This window comes from Zea mays, chromosome 3 (genome assembly GCF_902167145.1).
Source record: "Zea mays cultivar B73 chromosome 3, Zm-B73-REFERENCE-NAM-5.0, whole genome shotgun sequence".
In the NCBI taxonomy this organism is placed as follows: Eukaryota; Viridiplantae; Streptophyta; class Magnoliopsida; order Poales; family Poaceae; genus Zea; species Zea mays.
Window position 1 is genome coordinate 36,874,258 of NC_050098.1, and position 20,480 is coordinate 36,894,737.

The following is a 20,480-nucleotide window of genomic DNA, read 5'->3' on the forward strand; positions in this document are numbered from 1 at the left end:
GGCCGTCGGAGAAGTGCTTGAGCCCTGTAGAAGCGTAGCTGGCGGTGTGGCATGGATCCTGCTGACGTTTCCTTGCTTCCGTAGGGAGCTGAGAACCATCGACGTCATGGACGCACGCGGGGAACCATCATTACCTGTTACCAGAGTAATCTAGATGGGACACCGGTCTTGTTCCTTCGTAGCCTGAGGCAGCTAGCTAGGGGTAGGGTAATGATGTATCCCTAGTGGCGCGGTCGGTCCAAGGTCGAGGTCGGGCGAGGCAGAGACTTCTCCTGAGGCCGAGGCTGAGGTCGGGCGAGGATGTGACTCCTCCAGAGGCCGAGGCTAAGGCCGAGGCCCGAGGTCGGGCGAGGCGGAGACCTTCTCCCGAGGCCAAGGCTGAGGTCGAGGCCTGAGGTCGGGCGAGGCGGAGCTCCCTGTTGCGCCCGAGGCTGAACTCGGGGAAGGTCGTGACTCAGTTTTACCCTGGTGGTTGGCACAGTAGTCGGAACAGGGTGAATAGTGTTGTTTTCCTGTCAGAACGATCAGTAAAGGGGCGAAGTGACTGCGATCACTTCGACCTTGCCGACTGAGGCGCGCATGTCAGGATAAGGTGTCAGGCGATCCCCGCATTAAATGCGCATGCAATACGGTCGGTTGGTGAGGCGATTTGGCCGAGGTCGCTGCACGACAAAGTTCGCCCGAGCTTGGCTTCGGGCGAGCCGAGGGTGCGCCCACTGCCTAAGGATGTCCTCGGGCGAGGTGTGAATCCATCCGGGACTACTGTTCTTGCCCGAGGCTGGGCTCGGATGAGATCACGTCCGTTGGTAGACGAGGCCTTGACTTGAACTGTGCCTATCAGTCTTTGCGGTTTGTTCTGAAGATGTTTTCCAGCCATGTTAAGGAGTGTTGGGGGTACCCCTAATTACGGTACCCGATAGGTACCTTTGGTATTGTGGTGTCTTTCCCACGATATAATTGGACAACATAAGCACAACATGTTGAGTTGTCCCATCCGTAGTCCATCTTCAAGTTATGGTCATCTTGGTTAATATCCCTCGATAACTTTCCAAGACAACATGAAATCTATTGCCATGTAGGAAGACAAAAGGGGGAATTTGTCTCATACATCTATTTTCCTTTAATACCACACACTCCACATTGATTTTTCCAACATGTTTTCTTCTAAATGCTTAATTAGCTAGAACACCAAAAGGATGCTTTATTCCCCTCCCCAATCAAGAGTTTGAGACCACCCTTTGATGCATGGAAGATGATAGTAGACGCGGCCCGATCTTTCGTGAGATGCGATAATTTGATTGAATGGAGATCTCGATGTTGATGATCCAAGGCTCCGAGCGAACGGTTCCTCGCAATCAATACACCACGGCTCCTTTGGTTATCACCCGTGACACACGAATGACCTCGCCACGAAGGCTTATCCCTGCAAGCGCAATCAAGAACATGAAAGAAACGCAACCAAAATTGTATTGATCACGGGATGGGGTCTCACAAACCGATGACGGCGACACTGTTCGATGACAGAATTGATCTAAGCAAAACCCAGACCTAATGTGGCGGCGGCTGCTGAATAAATAGAGTATTAGGGCGTGCGTGACCCCTGGACTCGCCCCTAATGGGCTCCGACGCGATACACGACCCAACGGCCCAACAGACGGTGTCGCAGCACCAAAACAGAATCTGAACGCTGAATTGTTTCGATGATTCCCGTTTACTCCAATGAATTTTAGGGTGGAACTAGTTGGGTTGGTTAGATAATCTCTTTATCTTTCCAACCATATCAAGTCCGTTGCAATCGGAGTCCGGATGCATCTTGGGCGTCCATTTTAGTGCAGACTGGTCCTGGAACCCGAGATGGAGTCGCAGCCGAGTCAGACTTGATCGCCTTCCTGTTGTGAGCGCCCTTGCTGCTCCTCGTCAACACCTAGGCCTTTCCCAAGTCCTTGATGGTCCTCTCCAAGGTTCCTAATCAACAAAACATCCATGGCCCCAAGCGTAAGCTCTCAAACACAATTGACTAGGGTAGAACGTACCTGGAGAATTAGCTGTCGTGCATGCGATCGTGTTATCGGTCCATTCATTGTATGTATAGAAGTGATGTCTTCATCATCCTCCTCCTCTTGAATTGGAGTCGTCCTCGACTCGATCTCATCTTCGTCACCCATATATGGCTTCAAATCTGAAATGTTAAGTGTGGGACTAACCCAAAAATCTGGAGGCAACTCAGGTGGTAATCCAGGGGGTATCTCAGAGGGAAACACATCCATATACTCTTGCAAAAGGTTAGCAATAGCCGGTGTGAAAGCAATAGACATATCATCAATGGAATAGAAAGCATTTTTGCACACTAAGGCATAGCAAAGTCCAACAGAGGCATGTAACTCATCAGGATCAGATTTAGTGGCTAGCAAAGTAGGAGTTTTTAACTTAATAGGTTGCTGATTTTCAGAGTTCAAAACACCTTTTTGCTTAGCATTAGTCTTTTTCTCATGTTCAAAGTGGACCATTTCAGTGGGAGTCATAGGAAGCAACACAATTTTTTTCCCTTATGCATGAAAGTATATTTATTAGATCTACCATGGTGAATAGCATCAGTATCAAACTCCCAAGGACGTCCCAGTAAAAGAGAGCAAGCATCCATACTCACCACATAGAAATCAGCAAAGTCATGGTAAGAGCCAATAGAAAAATGCACCCTTACTGTTTTTGTTACCTTGAACTTACCGTTGTTGTTAAACCATTGAATGTGATAAGGGTGGGGATGCTGTCGTGTGGTCAAGCCAAGCTTCTTGACCACCTCAACGTTCACCAAGTTGTTGCAACTACCACCGTCAATGATGGTATGTACACGGCAGTCCTTGACAATGAGGAACATGTTGAAGAGGTTGTGGCACTGTCTGTTGTCGTCGTCACTAGCCATGGCACTCAAAGCTCGTTGCACAATCAAGGCCTTATAGGTCTCGGTCGCTGTTGTACCAAGAACCTCTTCATCACCATCATAAGTCTCTGCAATGTTAGCTCCAATAGTATCTTCATCTTCAACATAAGAAGCACTAACATACCCACCATCACCAGTAGCAATGTATGCCCGTTTGCTGGGGCAATCTCGCTGAATATGGCCAAGTCCCTGGCAGCGGTGGCACTTGATGTCGGAGGAGCGGCCTGTGGAAGAGTTGGTCATAGCAGGTTTTGCTGCAACACCCGAAGGCACAACGGAAGATGTGGACGTCCGTACGCCCGAAGATGATGACGCCTTGGCTGGCGCCGGTGGCTAGCGTGGCGCGAAAGTGTTGCTCCTCCGCTGTTGACGACCCTGTAATTCTTTTTCTGCCAACATAGAAAGATGGAACAAGCGTTGTATAGAATGATATTCTTTATAATTGAAAGTCGCCTAGAGGGGGGGTGAATAGGGCGAAACTGAAATTCTCAAAATAATCACAACTTCAAGCCGAGTTAGCGTTAGAAATATAATCAAGTCCGCGAGAGAGGGTGCAAAACAAATCGCAAGCGAATAAAGAGTGTGACACGTGGATTTGTTTTACCGAGGTTCGGTTCTTGCAAACCTACTCCCCGTTGAGGTGGTCACAAAGACCGGGTCTCTTTCAACCCTTTCCCTCTCTCAAACGGTCCCTCGGACCGAGTGAGCTTTCTCTTCTCAATCACTTGGAACACAAAGTTCCTACAAGGACCACCACAATATTGGTGTCTCTTGCCTCAATTTACAAGTGAGTTTGATCGCAATAAAGAATCAAGAAAGAAGAAAGCAATCCAAGCGCAAGAGCTCGAAAGAACACAAGCAAATCTCTCTCACTAGTCACTAAAGCTTTGTGTGGAATTTGGGAGAGGATTTGATCTCTTGAGTGTGTCTAGAATTGAATGCCTAGCTCTTGTAAGTGGTTGGAAGTATGAAAACTTGGATTACTTGAATGTGGGGTGGTTGGGGGTATTTATAGCCCCAACCACCAAACTAGCCGTTTGGTGGGGCTGACTGTCGAATGGTGCACCGGACAGTCCGGTGCACACCGGACATGTCCGGTGCGCCAGCCACGCCACCAAAGCCATTGGGTTCCGACCGTTGGAGCTCTGTCTTCTGGGCCCGCCTGGATGTCCGGTGGCGCACCGAACATGTACTGTAGAGTGTCCGGTGCACCAGCATGGGCGTGCCTGACTTCTGCGCGCGCTGGCGCGCATTCAATGCGCTGCAGGTAGCCGTTGGCGCTGAAGTATCCGTTGCTTCGTTGTCACACCGGACAGTCCGGTGTACACCGGACATGTCCGGTGAATTATAGCGGACTAGCCGTTGTGTTTTCCCGAAGCTGGCGAGTTCCAGAGCCGCTCTTCCTTGGAGCACCGGACACTGTCCGGTGTACACCGGACAGTCCGGTGAATTATAGCGGAGCGCCTCTGGATTTTTCTGAAGGTGACGAGTTCGACTTGGAGTCCTCTGGTGCACCGGACACTGTCCGGTGGCACACCGGACAGTCCGGTGCGCCAGACCAGAGGTGCCTTCGGTTGTCCCTTTGCTCTTTTGTTGAACCCAATATTTGGTCTTTTATTGGCTAAGTGTGAACCTTTGGCACCTGTATAACTTATGCACTAGAGCAAACTAGTTAGTCCAATTATTTGTGTTGGGCAATTCAACCACCAAAATCATTTAGGAAATAGGTGTAAGCCTAATTCCCTTTCAATCTCCCCCTTTTTGGTGATTGATGCCAACACAAACCAAAGCAAATACAGAAGTGCATAATTGAACTAGTTTGCATAATGTAAGTGCAAAGGTTGCTTGGAATTGAGCCAATATAACTACTCATAAGATATGCATGGATTGTTTCTTTGTTTTTAACATTTTGGACCACGCTTGCACCACATGTTTTGTTTTTGCAAATTTTTGTAAATCCTTTTCAAAGTTCTTTTGCATATAGTCAAAGGTAAATTAATAAGATTTTGCAAAGCATTTTCAAGATTTGAAATTTTCTCCCCCTGTTTCAAATGCTTTTCCTTTGACTAAACAAAACTCCCCCTTAATGAAATCCTCCTCTTAGTGTTCAAGAGGGTTTTGATATTAATTTTGAAGAGGGTATACCAATTTGAAATTATATCACAAGTGAGATACCAATTTGAAAACACTCTTTGAAAAACTAAATTTTTAGAAATTGGTGGTGGTGCGGTCCTTTTGCTTTGGGCTCATACTCTCTCCCCCTTTGGCATGAATCGCCAAAAACGGAATCATTAGAGCCCTTTTAATTACTTTCTCCCCCTTTGGTCATCAATAAATGAGTGGAAGCCTTTTGTCTTCGCCGAAGACTCCAATTCCCTTTCAATATACCTATGACTTGGTTCGAAATTCACTTGAAAACACATTAGTCATAGCACATGAAAGAGACATGATCAAAGGTATATAAAAGAGCTATGTGTGCAAATCAACAAAAGAAGTTCCTAGAATCAAGAATATTTAGCTCATGCCTAAGTTTGTTAAAAGTTTGTTCATCAAGTGGCTTGGTAAAGATATCGGCTAATTGATCTTTAGTATTAATGTAAGAAATCTCGATATCTCCCTTTTGTTGGTGATCCCTTAAAAAGTGATACCGAATGGCTATGTGTTTAGTGCAGCTATGCTCAACGGGATTATCTGCCATGCGGATTGCACTCTCATTATCACATAGAAGAGGAACTTTGGTTAATTTGTAACCGTAGTCCCTAAGGGTTTGCCTCATCCAAAGTAGTTGCGCGCAACAATGTCCTGCGGCAATGTACTCGGCTTCGGCGGTAGAAAGAGCTACGGAATTTTGCTTCTTTGAAGCCCAAGACACCAAGGATCTTCCCAAGAACTGGCAAGTCCCCGATGTGCTCTTTCTATTGATTTTACACCCCGCCCAATCGGCATCCGAATAACCAATCAAGTCAAATGTGGATCCCCTAGGATACCAAAGCCCAAACTTCGGAGTATAAACCAAATATCTCAAGATTCGTTTTACGGCCGTAAGGTGAGCTTCCTTAGGGTCGGCTTGGAATCTTGCACACATGCATACGAAAAGCATAATATCCGGTCGTGATGCACATAAATAAAGTAAAGAACCTATCATCGACCGGTATACCTTTTGATCGACGGATTTACCTCCTTCGTCGAGGTCGAGATGCCCATTGGTTCCCATGGATGTCTTGATGGGTTTGGCATCCTTCATTCCAAACTTGCTTAGAATATCTTGAGTATACTTCGTTTGGCTTAGGAAGGTGCCCTCTTGGAGTTGCTTCACTTGAAATCCTAAGAAATATTTCAACTCCCCCATCATAGACATCTCGAATTTTTGTGTCATGATCCTACTAAATTCTTCACATGTAGACTCGTTAGTAGACCCAAATATAATATCATCAACATAAATTTGGCATACAAAAAAGTCATTTTCAAGAGTCTTAGTGAAGAGTGTAGGATCGGCCTTTCCGACTTTGAATCCATTAGTGATAAGAAAATCTCTAAGGCATTCATACCATGCTCTTGGGGCTTGCTTGAGCCCATAAAGCGCCTTAGAGAGTTTATACACATGGTTAGGGTACTCACTATCTTCAAAGCCGGGAGGTTGCTCAACATAGACCTCTTCCTTGATTGGTCCATTGAGGAAGGCACTTTTCACGTCCATTTGGTAAAGCTTAAAGCCATGGTAAGTAGCATAGGCTAATAATATTCGAATTGACTCAAGCCTAGCTACGGGTGCATAGGTTTCACCGAAATCCAAACCTTCGACTTGGGAGTATCCCTTGGCCACAAGTCGAGCTTTGTTCCTTGTCACCACACCATGCTCATCTTGCTTGTTGCGGAAGACCCATTTGGTTCCTACAACATTTTGATTAGGACGTGGAACTAAATGCCATACCTCATTCCTAGTGAAGTTGTTGAGCTCCTCTTGCATCGCCACCACCCAATCCGAATCTTGGAGTGCTTCCTCTACCCTGTGAGGCTCAATAGAGGAAACAAAAGAGTAATGTTCACAAAAATGTGCAACACGAGATCTAGTGGTTACCCCCTTATGAATGTCGCCGAGGATGGTGTCGACGGGGTGATCTCGTTGGATTGCTTGGTGGACTCTTGGGTGTGGCGGCCTTTGTTCTTCATCCTCCTTGTCTTGATCACTTGCATCTCCCCCTTGATCATTGTCGTCATCTTGAGGTGGCTCATTTGCGTGATCTTCTTCTTCATCAAGTTGAGCTTCATCCTCATTTTGAGTTGGTGGAGATGCTTGCGTGGAGGAGGATGGTTGATCTTGTGCATTTGGAGGCTCTTCGGATTCTTTAGGACACACATCCCCAATGGACATGTTCCTTAGCGCGATGCACGGAGCCTCTTCATCACCTAACTCATCAAGATCAACTTGCTCTACTTGAGAGCCGTTAGTCTCATCAAACACAACGTCACAAGAAACTTCAACTTGTCCAGAGGACTTGTTAAAGACCCTATATGCCCTTGTGTTTGAGTCATATCCTAGTAAAAAGCCTTCTACTGTCTTAGGAGCAAATTTAGATTTTCTACCTCTTTTAACAAGAATAAAGCATTTGCTACCAAAACTCTAAAATATGAAATATTGGGCTTTTTACCGGTTAGGAGTTCATAAGATGTCTTCTTGAGGATTCGGTGTAGATACAACCGGTTGATGGCGTAGCAGGCGGTGTTGACCGCCTCGGCCCAAAACCGATCCGAAGTCTTGTACTCATCAAGCATGGTTCTAGCCATGTCCAATAGAGTTCTATTCTTCCTCTCCACTACACCATTTTGTTGTGGGGTGTAGGGAGAAGAGAACTCATGCTTGATGCCCTCCTCTTCAAGGAAGCCTTCAATTTGTGAGTTCTTGAACTCCGTCCCGTTGTCGCTTCTAATTTTCTTGATCCTTAAGGCGAACTCATTTTGAGCCCGTCTCAAGAATCCCTTTAAGGTTTCTTGGGTTTGAGATTTTTCCTTCAAAAAGAATACCCAAGTGAAGCGAGAATAATCATCCACAATAACTAGACAGTACTTACTCTCGCCGATGCTTATGTAAGCGATCGGGCCGAATAGGTCCATGTGTAGGAGCTCCAGTGGCCTGTCGGTCGTCATGATGTTCTTGTGTGGATGATGGGCACCAACTTGCTTTCCTGCTTGGCATGCGCTACAAATCCTGTCTTTCTCAAAATAAACATTGGTTACTCCTAAAATGTGCTCTCCCTTTAGAAGCTTATGAAGATTCTTCATCCCAACATGGGCTAGTCGGCGGTGCCAGAGCCAACCCATGTTAGTCTTAGCAATTAAGCAAGTGTCGAGTTCAGCTCTATCAAAATCTACCAATTATAGCTGACCCTCCAGCACTCCCTTAAATGCTATTGAATCATCACTTCTTCTAAAGACAGTGACACCTATATCAGTAAAAAGACAGTTGTAGCCCATTTGACATAATTGAGAAACGGAAAGCAGATTGTAATCTAATGAATCTACACGAAAAACATTGGAAATAGAATGGTCAGGGGATATAGCAATTTTACCCTATCCTTTGACCAAACCTTGGTTTCCATCCCCGAATGTGATCGCTCGTTGGGGATCTTGGTTTTTCTCGTAGGAGGAGAACATCTTCTTCTCCCCTGTCATGTGGTTTGTGCACCCGCTGTCGATGATCCAGCTTGAGCCCCCGGATGCATAAACCTACAAAACAAGTTTAGTTCTTGACTTTAGGTACCCAAACGGTTTTGGGTCCTTTGGCATTAGAAACAAGAACTTTGGGTACCCAAACACAAGTCTTGGAGTCCTTGTGTTTGCCCCCAACAAACTTAGCAACTACCTTGCCGGATTTGTTAGTTAAAACATAAGACACATCAAAAGTTTTAAATGAAAAGTTATGTTCATTTGATGCACTAGGAGTTTTCTTTTTAGGCAACTTAGCACGGGTTGGTTGCCTAGAGCTAGATGTCTCACCCTTATACATGAAAGCATGGTTAGGGCCAGAGTGAGACTTCCTAGAATGAATTCTCCTAATTTTGTCCTCGGGATAACTGGCAGGGTATAAAATGTAACCCTCGTTATCCTGAGGCATGGGAGCCTTGCCCTTAACAAAGTTGGACAATTTATTAGGAGGGGCATTAAGTTTGACATTGCCTCCCTGTTGGAAGCCAATGCCATCCTTGATGCCAGGGCGTCTCCCACTATAGAGCATACTTCTAGCAAATTTAAATTTTTCATTTTCTAAGTTATGCTCGGCAATTTTAGCATCTAATTTTGCTATATGATCATTTTGTTGTTTAATTAAAGCCATGTGATCATGTATAGCATCAATGTTAACATCTCTACATCTAGTACAAATGGAAGTATGTTCTACGGTAGATGTAGAGGGTTTGCAAGAATTAAGTTCAACAATCTTAGCACGCAATATATCATTCTTATCTCTAAGATCGGAAATTGTAATATTGCAAACATCAAAATCTTTAGCCTTAGCAATCAATTTTTCATTTTCCTTCCTAAGGCTAACAAGAGATATGTTTAATTCTTCAATCTTAGCAAGTAAATCATCATCATCATTTCTAAGATTGGGAATTGAAACATTACAAGCAATAGAATCAACCCTAGCTAACAAATTAGCATTCTCATTTTTAAGGTTGTCTATAGTCTCATGGCAAGTGCTTAGCTCACTAGATAATTTTTCACATTTCTCAACTTCTAGAGCATAAGCATTTTTAACTTTAACATGCCTTTTGTTTTCCTTGATTAGGAAGTCCTCTTGGGAGTCCAAGAGATCATCCTTCTCATGGATGGCACTAATCAATTCATTTAATTTCTCTTTTTGTTGCATGTTTAAGTTGGCAAAAAGAGTGCGTAGGTTATCTTCCTCATCACTAGCATTTTCATCACTAGAGGACTCATATCTAGTGGAGGATTTAGATTTAACCTTCTTCTTTTTGCCGTCCTTTGCCATGAGGCACTTGTGGCCGACGTTGGGGAAGAGAAGGCCCTTGGTGACGACGATGTTGGCGGCGTCCTCTTCGTCGGAGGAGTCGCTAGAGCTTTCGTCGGAGTCCCACTCCCGACAAACATGGGCATCGCCGCCCTTCTTCTTGTAGTACCTCTTCTTCTCCCCTTCTTGTCATCACCCCTGTCACTGTCACTAGATATAGGATATTTTGCAATAAAATGACCGGGCTTACCACATTTGTAACACACTTTCTTGGAGCGGGGTTTGTAGTCCTTTCCCCTCCTTTGTTTGAGGATTTGGCGGAAGCTCTTGATGACGAGCGCCATCTCCTCATTGTCGAGCTTGGAGGCGTCGATTGGTTGTCTACTTGGTGTAGACTCCTCCTTCTTCTCCTCCGTCTCCTTGAATGCGACCGGTTGCGCTTCGTACGTGGAGGGGCCGTCAAGCTCGTTGATCTTCCGTGAGCCCTTGATCATGAATTCAAAGCTCACAAAATTCCCGATTACTTCCTCGGGAGTCATTAGTGTATATCTTGGATTACCACGAATTAATTGTACTTGAGTAGGGTTAAGGAAAATAAGAGATCTTAGAATAACCTTAACCACCTCGTGGTCATCCCACTTTTTGCTCCCGAGGTTGCGTACTTGGTTCACCAAGGTTTTGAGCCGGTTGTACATGTCTTGTGGCTCCTCCCCTTGGCGAAGACGGAAGCGACCGAGCTCCCCCTCGATCGTCTCCCGCTTGGTGATCTTGGTGAGTTCATCACCCTCGTGCGCCGTCTTGAGCACGTCCCAAACTTCCTTGGCGCTTTTTAGTCCTTGCACCTTGTTGTACTCCTCCCTACTTAGAGAGGCAAGGAGTATTGTTGTGGCTTGGGAGTTGAAGTGCTCGATTTGGGCCACCTCGTCCTCATCATAATCCTCATCCCCTACGGATGGTACCTGTGCTCCAAACTCAACAACATTCCATATACTTTTGTGGAGTGAGGTTAGATGAAATTTCATTAAATCACCCCACCTAGCATAATCTTCACCGTCAAAGGTTGGCGGTTTGCCTAATGGAACGGAAAGTAATGGAGTATGTCTAGAAGTACGAGGATAATGTAAGGGGATCTTACTAAACTTCTTACGCTCATGGCGCTTCGAAGTTATGGAGGGGGCGTCGGAGCCGGAGGTAGAAGGTGATGAAGTGTCGGTCTCGTAGTAGACCACCTTCCTCATCTTCTTAATTTTGTCGCCACTCCGATGCGACTTGTGAGAAGAGGTCTTCTTTTGCTTCTTCTTCTCCTTCCTCTTCTCCTTGTTGCGGGACTCTTTCGATGAAGCCTTCCCGTGCGTACCGGGCTTGTCGCCGGTCTCCATCTCCTTTTTGGCGAGTTCTCCTGACATCACTTCGAGCGGTTAGGCTCTAATGAAGTACCGGGCTCTGATACCAATTGAAAGTCGCCTAGAGGGGTGAATAGGGCGAAACTGAAATTCTCAAAATAATCACAACTTCAAGCCGGGTTAGCGTTAGAAATATAATCAAGTCCGCGAGAGAGGGTGCAAAACAAATCGCAAGCAAATAAAGAGTGTGACACGTGGATTTGTTTTACCGAGGTTCGGTTCTTGCAAACCTACTCCCCGTTGAGGTGGTCACAAAGACCGGGTCTCTTTCAACCCTTTCCCTCTCTCAAACGGTCCCTCGGACCGAGTGAGCTTTCTCTTCTCAATCACTTGGAACACAAAGTTCCTACAAGGACCACCACAAGATTGGTGTCTCTTGCCTCAGTTTACAAGTGAGTTTGATCGCAATAAAGAATCAAGAAAGAAGAAAGCAATCCAAGCGCAAGAGCTCGAAAGAACACAAGCAAATCTCTCTCACTAGTCACTAAAGCTTTGTGTGGAATTTAGGATAGGATTTGATCTCTTGAGTGTGTCTAGAATTGAATGCCTAGCTCTTGTAAGTGGTTGGAAGTATGAAAACTTGGATTACTTGAATGTGGGGTGGTTGGGGGTATTTATAGCCCCAACCACCAAACTAGCCGTTTGCTGGGGCTGATTGTCGAATGGTGCACCGGACATGTCCGGTGCGCCAGCCACGTCACCAAAGTCGTTGGGTTCCGACCGTTGGAGCTCTGTCTTCTAGGCCCGCCTAGATGTCCGGTGGCGCACCGGACATGTACTGTAGAGTGTTCGGTGCGCCAGCATAGGCGTGCCTGACTTCTGCGCGCACTGGCGCGCATTCAATGCGCTGCAGGTAGCCGTTGGCGCCGAAGTATCCGTTGCTTCGTTGTCACACCGAACAGTCCGGTGTACACCGGACATGTCCGGTGAATTATAGCGGACTAGCCGTTGTGTTTTCCCGAAGCTGGCGAGTTCCAGAGCCGCTCTTCCTTGGAGCACCGGACACTGTCCGGTGTACACCGGACAGTCCGGTGAATTATAGCGGAGCGCCTCTGGATTTTTCTGAAGGTGACGAGTTCGACTTGGAGTCCTCTGGTGCACCGGACACTGACCGGTGGTGCACCAGACACTGTCCGGTGGCACACCGGACAGTCCGGTGCGCCAGACCAGAGGTGCCTTCGGTTGTCCCTTTGCTCTTTTGTTGAACCCAATATTTGGTCTTTTTATTAGCTAAGTGTGAACCTTTGGCACCTGTATATCTTATGCACTAGAGCAAACTAGTTAGTCCAATTATTTGTGTTGGGCAATTCAACCACCAAAATCATTTAGGAAATAGGTGTAAGCCTAATTCCCTTTCAATAATCAACAATATCCTAAATCTCCCGCCTCAATCCCCCATAAAACCTAACCATTTGATCCTCCGGATCCTCAACTACCTAGTATTCCTGTACCGACATGTCTCCCTGATTTAAGCGTTGCAATTTTTTCGAAGATCACGTCTATAAGAAGGGGCAACAAAGCGAGCTCGCATCTCCTCTTTTAACGCATTCCATGTTTGTGGTGCAGCACGTGTGTTAACAAGTTCATTCCACCAAATGATAGCAAAATCTCTAAATTCACTATTGGCTTGTCTAACCCTATGCTGCTCTGGAACAAGATGGGAATTAAATTTTTGTTCTACCGTCATCTCTCAGTCTAAGTAAGCTTCAGCATCATAAAAACCCATGAACAGTGGAATAGAGAACTTAATCTTAGCAAATGGATCATGGTCTGGTTCAGGATTATGACGACGTCTACCATTACCTCCCATACCTTGTCGATTACGTGCGAGGCGTTGTCGCAGCGGTGCATAAACATCGTCGTCATCGTCGTCCACAGGAGAGTGAGCTGGGGCTGGAGTTGGTGGTGGGGGACGAGCCTCCAGTATGTCCATGCGTGTAACAAGTTCAACAACTCGTCGATCAAGCTGCTCATAGGATGTTGCCGCAGAGTCCTGGTATTTTTTAAAAGCTTCAGTCATCGCGTGCATCATCTCCTTCAATTCCATCTGAGAGACACACTCATCGTCGTTAAGCTTAGGCCCCTTGTCCTTGTCCATTTGATTCTTTGGTCCTATCATTGTTAGCACAAAACAGAGACAAAAAGGAAACAAACAATGTGAATCCTACAACTATCTCTCAAGGTGGTGGTGGAGGTGGAATACAAATTATGAAGCGTCTTACCCCGCTCTTACACCGTTCTTACCAGCACTGCATGTGGCAAACGGTGACCGGTGTGACTGTCCAACGATCGTGGGTGTGATTGCAAAGGAGTACATGTTCTGCTCGAGAGAAAGCTGGAGTTCTGGAAAGGCTGACTAAATATATATATGTGGCACACAAGTCAGTAACAGATAGCAATGCTGAATAAGTGTTCCAAGTACTCGTCCTAGTTGCTGGCCTAGAAAATGAAATAGAACAATTGGACCAAGGCATAAGAAAGGAGGTACAAGTATCTAGGTGTAGCAAGAAAACAGGCTTGGGGCAAAATAATCACAGAGGTGCACAGAACACTGGTGTTTCTATTTATGTGCTACTCTTTTCTTTTTTTCTCTTTTTTGTTAGCGATTTTTTTCAAATATTTATTTATATTTTTCTCTTTTGCAGCAGCACATAAGAAGAAAACACACCGAGTTTCAGATTTTTTTGTGCAATGACGCATCCTCTGGAATTTCTACAAGTTTGCCCTAAAATCGAAATAAATGTTTGGAAAATGAGAAGTCCTATTTCCAAGACGAATTTGGGAATTTTAAAAACAGAGAATCCGGTAAAGCCGAAAAGAATCGGATGTGAAATTTAATTCTATGCGATTTGAAAAAAATGGGCCCGATTCGAATTCCGAGGCGAAAGTTACGGCTGTTTTAAGTTTGGACTCCGAATCAGGGTTTCTGGCGAGGTGTTGGAAGGGTGGGGGTTTGGTTTTGTGGATACGGTCGGTTTTAGAGATATGATCTATTTTGTGGATAGGGTCGGTTGTAGAGATAGGACTATTTTGTGGATATGGTCGGTTTTAGCGATAGGATTTGTTTTGTGGATATGGTCAGTTTTAGAGATAGGATCTGTTTTGTGGATAGGGTCGGTTTTAGAGATATGATCTGTTTTGTGGATAGGGTCGGTTTTAGATATAGGATCTGTTTTGTAGATAGGGTCGATTTTGTAGGATGAAGCGGATGGACAGAATCAAACTGAACAAAAACAAATCTAAACCAACAACCAAACTCAACCTAGAACACGAACTCAGAACTGCGGACTCTAAAACTGAATTGTGCAAAGGCTAAGGCGATGGTTTTAGGTCGGAATAAACTGATCGTAATTATATTAATTTTTTTGGCTTTTTGTGGACTATGGGACGAAACAAAACTAATCTAAATGTAGAATTATACCTCACGGGCAACCTAGAAATCTGATACCAATTGATAGTAGACGCGGTCCGATCTTCCGTGAGATGCGATAATTTGATTGAATGGAGATCTCGACGTTGATGATTCAAGGCTCCGAGCGAACGGTTCCTCGCAATCACTACACCGCGGCTCCCTTGTTTATCACCCGTGACACACGAATGACCTCGCCACGAAGGCTTATCCCTGCAAGCGCAATCAAGAATACAAGCAAGAACATGAAAGAAACGCAACCAAAATTGTATTGATCACGGGATGGGGTCTCACAAACCGATAACGGCGACATTGTTCGATGACAGAATTGATCTAAGCAAAACCCAAACCTAATGTGGCGGCGACTGTTGAATAAATAGAGTATTAGGGCGTGCATGACCCCTGGACTCGCCCCTAATGGGCTCCGACGCGATACACGACACAACGGCCCAACAGACGGTGTCGCAGCACCAAAACAGAATCTGAACGCTGAATTGTTTCGACAATTTCCGTTGACTCCGGATGAATTTTAGGGTGGAACCAGTTGGGTTGGTTAGATAATCTCTTTATCTTTCCAACCATATCAAGTTCGTCACAATCGGAGTCCGGATGCATCTTGGGCGTCCATTTTAGTGTAGACTGGTCCTGAAACCCGAGATGGAGTCGCAGCCGAGTCGGACTTGATCGCCTTCCTGTTGTGGGTGCCTTGCTGCTCCTCCTCAACACCTAGGCCTTTCCCAAGTCCTTGCTGGTCCTCTCCAAGGTTCCTAATCAACAAAACATCCACGGCCCCAAGCGTAAGCTCTGAAACACAATTGACTAGGGTAGAACGTACCTAGAGAATTAGCTGTCGTGCACGCGATCGTGTTATCGGTCCATTCATTGTATGTATAGAAGTGATGTCCTCATCAGAAGAGATTCAAATTAACCTCATCACAAGGTATGTCCAGCTCAATCCACGCCTTTCCTTCTCTTTTTCAACCACAACCACCTTAAGCAAAGATCTCTCACAAAACATTGAACTTCTAAAAATCCAAGACCTTCTCTATTCTTAGGTTTTTTGACTTTGCTTGTAGTTGTGCACTAAAAAAGGAAGTTCCTACATTCTCCACCTCATCACCTTTTCGAAGAAAAGCACTTCTTATTTGATCAACCTTTTGAATTTACCATTTTTTGTTAGAGGCAGTAAGATGATAGATGGGTTGATAAAACTGTTTTGACAAGAGTCTCTCTTCAAGCTTTGTGAATAAGCTTTTATTTATATGGAATAATTCTTTGAAATGAACTATATGTGGTTAGGACATGAGAAAAGTAACTTATTTTTTTTATTCACGCATCATACAATACCACCCGTCTTAGAATAAATGGGCTTCTATAATTCTTGGAAGGGTTGAGCGCTACTTGAAATTTACACATCTATCCATTTCCAAATGTATGTCATAATGTAAATTTTGCATTGTGGAAGTAGAGAACATAAAAAAGCTATAACAACTAGGTGGGTGTGCATCACACTTAAAAATATATAAATTTTGGAACAAATTTCAAATGCTAAAAGTGTACATATTTTAGAATGAATGGAGTAAAGTTTAGCTTAGAGAATTAAAAAAACCATTTTTTTATCGGAGGATAGAGAATGAGAGCATCAGGAGTTGGGTGTTCGAGGCTGGCTTCTTCTCGCCGGAGCCAAAGCCCAAATCAGCCCTCTCGCCAGTACCTTGGCATCTGGCACCACAGCATCTTGCCTCGGCCCGTCAACGTCATCTGGGTCAACAACTGTGTTGGGCCGTCCGTTTTGGCCTTGCCATCGCAGCATCACTCACGCTCACTGTTAGCGGCGAGCTCCGCATCGTCTAATGCCATTAGTGATACAGTATATTTTTTCTGATCGCTTAGGACAGCCAATTAAATGAGGCATCTTTTTGAGGAGTCTTTAGAGGCTTAAATGAAAAAAAGACAAGCTATTTACGAAAAGTATGTTCTCTGCACGACTCTCTATACATATTATGTCTTGAGTGTATTTATAATTTAATGGCTCATGATTGTATCATACAGTCTCTTACATGTCTCTTGTACTTGAAAAACTGAGTCAGAGTCTCTGGTTCTACGTGCCATCACGCTGACACACGGGCTTTTAAAAATATTGCCTGATGTGGATATTATGTTACGGATGTACTTAATTCGAAGATTTAGATAGACTAGAGAGACCAATACTCTTGGAGCTGCTATCGCTACCAGGGGGCCACCAAGACAAGAAAGAAAACGGAGAAAGGTGCGCCGCCGTCCGTGCTCTATTATCCTTTGTGGACCATGGGCCTCCTAAGTGGCAACCGCATGTTTGTTTCCGCGGCGGTTCCTATGGAACATTGGGCCGAATTTCGTTGAACCGTTCGTTAGAGGGCCTTTTTTTTTGGAGAAGTGACCCGGCCTTGGGGGCATCGCCATCGCTCTGCCGTAGACGCTCGCTCGCTCTGCCCCCCCCCCCCCCCCCCCCCCTCCGGTTGCTCTGCCGTTTTCGCGACAGCAGCGCACCCTGCCATCTAGTTCCGCGTCCGCGTCGCTCTACTACTACTACTACTTCTGTACTTCATCCATGCATGGTTCCATTCGATACATATACCATGATATATATTCATGTGTACAATATGTAGTGAGAAATTAATGCACGCACATCAATAATGGTGGTCACTGGCACAAACGATAAATAAATGTACAGTCACGCACACGCACATGCGTGATGGATCTTGAGCAACTAGGGCACACATCGATCGTCACTCCGAGACGTACGTGTACACACCTGGACGCACACACTGCTAGGATATGCATGCTGCACACGCTACTGATTCAGATCAGCTGCACACACTCACACACAGCAAGTAGCTAGCTAGAGCTAGCAACTTCACTGACACAATACAACGTAACGACGACTGTTGTCAAACACTAGCTAGCTAGCTGATATGCACGTACTGATGAACAACTCACAAAGTAACAAATTAAGATGCATGTATATATATGTATATAGTTAAGGATCGGAGTAGGAGTCGACCATGCATGCATGCACTGCACGCGTATGTACACGGGCAGCACGCAGATCGATGACGACCGACATCGATCAGACGTCGACGACCCTGAAGGAGTCGCGGTTCTTGATGACGATGTCGTACATGTGGACGGAGGAGAACCTGGCGAAGTCGGCGGGGAGGGAGATGAGGTCGAGGGAGCCGCGCTTGTGGAACTGGTACAGCGCCGGGTCCTCGTAGTAGCGCTCCCAGCCCAGCGCGCGCAGCTCCGCCTCCAGCTCCGCGTACGACCGCACCACCTGCCCGCTCGGCGTGTGCACCAGCGCCTTCCGCCGCCGCACCGCCGCCTCGCCGCCCACCGCCGCGCCGTTCTCCACCAGGCGCACCACGCCGTTCTTGAACACCCACACGCCCGACATGCTATAGCTAGCTAGCTGATGGGTTGGTCGGTGGTGATGGTGTGGTAGCGAGCGATGATCAGCACCGCTGCTATAGCTTAGTATAGCTAGAGAGCTAACTTGAGGTGGAGATGGCTAGCGTTTGCTCCTGCTTGGAAGTTGGAAGTACTGCTGGGGATATGGATGGCGGAGGCCGATCGATCAAGGGGTGTATATATAGAGCACGAAGCCCGCCAGCCAGGCAAAAAGTGGCAAAGGTATATATATTGATGATGTGGGCGCCGGGTAGATGTGACATGTATGCATGGAGGAGACATACATGTATATATGTTACGTACGTTAATAGCTAGCTAATTAAGGGGGGCACTAGATACCATGATGCCGATATATAGAAGACAAATCAAAGGTAGCAAGAGATCAGAGAACATATGTCTTGGTTTGCATGCAGTAGTAGTAGTGTGCAGTGGGGTCGCACAGTTAGGTTGGTTAGGTCACACCAAAGATGCTGTTTTTATTCTGAACATCGAAATTAATTAAACAAGAGAGAAGGAACAGAGGGATTAAACTTGAGTCTACACACCGGAGAGAGATCGGAGAATATATGCGTATGTATCTCTCTCTACACACTGTGTAACAGTTGTTAGTTAAGGATTCTCCCATTCGATCCCCGGCCCAATGCAATGTGCTTGATAAGCTACCTGGAATATATTTGCGAAAAGAAATAAACGAAAGATCCCCACAGCCCGACACTGTAGTAGAAAAGTGTGTGCGATAATGTGCAGTGCATCCGACATACATCGTCCATATATAATTGCACCGTCGTACGGAGGCCTAAAACAAAATATGGCAATTTGTAAGGACAAGCACTATAATATCAGAGTAGGGACATCTAAATTGGACTGAGCAGAGAAAATTAGGATGAAAATTTAGACTCTAGTACTACTTAGAACAAAGAAATGAGCGGGGCCTGTGCTGTACGTGAGTGTCCGCCGGAAACAAATAATCGTTGCATGGAATATTGGAACCTGGCTACTGCCATATTTTATGTCCGGACTGAATTCGGGCGACAGAGCAGTTTCGCGCGCGATTCCACCACGTGTCGGTGCACCATCGATCGCGGCACGTACGTTGCATACCGCCAAAAAAAAGTTTCTGCATGCTTTGATGATGCGGGATCGGATGCACGGTGGAGCGGAAATGTTTTTCTGCTTAATTATCTATTTAATCTTAGCTACGAAATTGTCGTGCACGCATTATTTTGCATATATATACTTAATAATATAAAGCTAATAATCACCCTGCCTGTGCAAGTTAGATAAGGATTCGATCGGCTGTCGAGCGCGCGATCGAGAGAAAATATATATAATATATACGTTGTGTGTCGAATCCTACTACCAGCTATAGCCTTTTCCCCCGAAAAGAAAACAAAAAGGACCGGAGCGGCTAGCCGGCTAAAATTAATTCTCACTCAACAAGGGAATACGATTCACACGCTCTAGTTTACTATAGCTCTCCTTTACTTAGCCATCACGCACGCAAGAGAGCTGTACGTGCTCATCCTCAGATCGATTCTTCTTTTTTTTAGCGAAAGGGAATTCGATCGTCGAGATCAGCCGTGCGGCGGCCTGCTTTTATCGGGAACAAAACTGATATATGCCCGCTCCTTGTCAAGTATATATTTTGATGTACGGCAGGAATAACATGCGGGACGTAGGCAGGCAAGCCATCTGCAAAGAGAGATTTTGGCTTATATATCCTGGTTGCCTAGTATTTGATGTACGTGACCTGCTTGCATTGGTACGTATTTGCTAAACCATCCTGCTGGAGAGAATAATTTGTGATAGTATGTATGTATATGTATATGTATGTGCGGCTATCTAATTCAGTACCGTATTATAATTAAGAGTATATATACCATGCACTGCTAGCTAGTTGTTCTAGAAGCAGTGACGTACACCTTAAGAACAGAATTCATGCAAATTAAACACAGCGCAATAAGTTTGAATCTATCACTAGATCCAAGTACAGAGAACATTTGCACGCTAAATATGGAGCAGAACAGCGAGGTTATGTGCGCTCTCTCCCGGCCGGCCTCCCGCGCGCTGTTCTGATCCCTTTTCCGCGTCCGTGTGCGCAGTGGCCGCCGCCGCCGCCGCCGCCGCCGCCGCCGCCGCCGCCGCCGCGCCCCGCATCCATGTCCAGCAGGCCGCCGCTTGCTCCCTGCCCAACGGCGGCGGCTGTGGAAACCGGCGTCGTCGCGGAGAGTGCTCTCGTTTCCCAGATGTATGCATTCTTCATATCTTGATAAATTATTTTTCAATCGTCATAATCCAGTAGTAATTTCAGAT

At 45.7% G+C, this 20,480-nt stretch overlaps 1 protein-coding gene across 1 annotated transcript; it reads right to left on the minus strand.

The window, feature by feature from the left end:
- Positions 1 to 17,323: 17,323 nt before the first annotated feature.
- On the minus strand, positions 17,324 to 18,317 carry LOC100285362 (FPF1). Its single transcript, NM_001158254.3, has one exon. The coding sequence runs from the start codon at positions 18,151 to 18,153 to the stop codon at positions 17,827 to 17,829; it is 327 nt and encodes a 108-aa protein (NP_001151726.1). The 5' UTR covers positions 18,154 to 18,317; the 3' UTR covers positions 17,324 to 17,826.
- Positions 18,318 to 20,480: the final 2,163 nt, after the last annotated feature.

What these genes read in the sequence shown, in the direction of transcription:
- LOC100285362 (NM_001158254.3), bottom strand. Translation starts at nt 18,153, where the DNA reads ATGTCGGGCGTGTGGGTGTTCAAGAACGGCGTGGTGCGCCTGGTGGAG.